General features: G+C 45.4%; 1 protein-coding gene across 1 annotated transcript in view; it reads left to right on the plus strand.

The window, feature by feature from the left end:
- Positions 1–6: 6 nt before the first annotated feature.
- Positions 7–2,297, plus strand: part of LOC104989003 (AF4/FMR2 family member 2-like) — a gene marked incomplete at its 3' end in the record, with an annotated part of 7,911 nt that continues 5,620 nt past the window's right edge. Inside the window, exons 1-2 of the mRNA XM_010840514.1 lie at positions 7–99; positions 676–739. Of these exons, the coding sequence (XP_010838816.1) occupies positions 20–99; positions 676–739 (144 nt within the window). The remainder of the gene's footprint in view (positions 100–675; positions 740–2,297) is intronic.

Consider the following 2,297-nt stretch of genomic DNA (forward strand, 5'->3'; position numbering starts at 1 on the left):
GGATAGCAGTCACCTGGAGATGACATCGTGGGCGGCTCTGCCCCTTCTGTCCACCAGCACCACCAATGTCCGGAGACCCAAGCTCACTTTTGATGACTCGTATGTTGTCCCCAGATTCTCTGGACCCAGTTGGGGAGCAGTGGATGGGGGTGGGGGCAGTATGGCTTTTCGAGCACCATGCATATGTCACCTGAAATAAGACCTTAGCTGCAGCTATGCAGCTCGTATAGCCTTAAAAGTATATTCCTCCTCCTCACATACATCCTTATCCCCACCTAGAAATGTCATTGGCTGATTTTAAACACAGAGCTCTGTTGCTGTTTCCAAAGGCAGGTGCTGAATCCTAGGTTGCTTAGTCCTCCTTGCTTACCCATGTCCTCAGGTAGAACTGTGTGCCAACAAAGAGAATTACAGCTAGATTCTATTGGATCTGTTTGGGCAACTTGAGTGGTTGGGGTTGGAGGATGTAGGTATTTATCCTAATGGGCCATTAGGAACCGATCTCACTCACTGGATTATTTCAAGCTTGGTTATTATATGTGTGACAAGCATCCATCAGCCCTGTTCAAGGCATTGTATAGGAATGGATTTATAGCCCCCCAAAGTATGACAATTCAGTCTTTTAATGAAAAGATGAAACATTGCTTTCTGAATGAGCTCATTTCGTTTGTTTAGGGTTCACAATGCTGATTATTACATGCAAGAGGCTAAGAAGCTGAAGCACAAAGCCGATGCACTGGTAGGTTTCCTTATTGCTGCTCTGACATAGGGAGATTGGAGCTGGTTAATTCCTTAGCCTGGTGCAGAGTCCCCAAGTTCTTGGCGCCATGTTGCCCTGCCATTCTTGGTTTTCCCACTCTTCTTCCCCTTGTTCCAACTTCAGAGGTGCCGAGGCTTATGCTACCTTTCAATTGAATTTGAAATGACTTTTGAAACTGCCCTGGAGAAGGTGGGTGCTCCCATGGTTTCTAATGAACTCCAAACTGGTGTAGGCAGGGAGAGAGTTGCTGAGAGCTGGTTAAGTGCCTCAAGCATTGGCTTTGGGAAATTCAGGTCTATAGAAAAACTTGACTGCTTGCTGCATTAGATAACCTAGGGCCCTGCACAGAGAAAGTATGTTCTGGTTTCTGGATTTCCCAGGACACTTGGCCCTGCTGCCTCCAAGGGTGGTGGGTACCTAGACCAGGAGAAACCAGGCACAGAGAGCTATTTGATTGACTAAGCAACCTAACAGAGGGTCTCAATCATGTGTGTTACAGTCACTTGGGGAGCTTTAAAATAGCCCTCATGCTCAGGCCACACCCCAGAGAAATGGAATCAGAATTTCTGAGACTGGGACCAGATGTGAGTGTCAAAACTCCCAGGTGATTCCCAAGTACAGCCAGTGTTGAGAACCACTGCCCTAGAGAAGACCCTGAATTCAGAATCCCCACCTTCAACTAAAGCCCAGCATAATTTAAGATGTCTGTTCAATTCCATTGGGTTAAAAAAAATCATATCCTCCATCATTGCATTGTGTCCAGCCAAGACTTGGCTGCCCCGTGCTGCTTGCCTCTGGGAGGGCTATAATGAAGGACCACAATGGTCTCTGCACCATCACTTGTGAGTGGCCACCATCCACTGCCCTCTCAAGGGCCACAGTACATAAGGAGATAATTGGTATATCTTTAGTATTAAAATCTCAATGGTGTGTGTGGGAAAAAAAGTCTAAAAAAATTCACTGAGTGGTAGGGGAGGGGGGAGGGAATGATAATGGGGGGAGGGGAAGGTTGAGCAATACTCATTCAGAGGAAGATGTCTGTGCCAGTCTTACATCTATACCAGAGTTAGACACTTCTTCGGAGTTCAAGCCCCTCAGTTATAAATAAGGAAACCGAAGCCCAGAAGAGGGTGTGACTCAGCCACTCATTAACACTATGGCCCATATAGTCCTCTGTCTGGACTTCAGTTTTTCCTTTTGGAAAAATAGGGATTTGGACCAGGCGGTTTTTAAGGATCCTTCCAGCTATGGGTTTGTGAATGAAAAGTCAGTTTCAAAAATCAGGATGTAGATTTCCTGATTTCCAGATTTCCTGTAGACTTCCTTAATTTCCACAGGAGAGAGCCAATCAGAGTCGGATGACCTGAGGAAGTTATCTTGTAAGGCAAGAGAAGAAGGAGATAACTTGCATATATACACAAAGGTTTTCATAAAATCAGTTTGAATTGGGCTGAAACTGATGTTTTTCCACAACAGCTTACAGAAAGGAAAGCACCAAATTCCTGCAGTACATAAAAGGGGAAGAACATTTATTGTA

Source organism: Bison bison, unplaced genomic scaffold, assembly GCF_000754665.1.
Source record: "Bison bison bison isolate TAMUID 2011002044 unplaced genomic scaffold, Bison_UMD1.0 scf7180017846680, whole genome shotgun sequence".
Classification (NCBI taxonomy): Eukaryota; Metazoa; Chordata; class Mammalia; order Artiodactyla; family Bovidae; genus Bison; species Bison bison.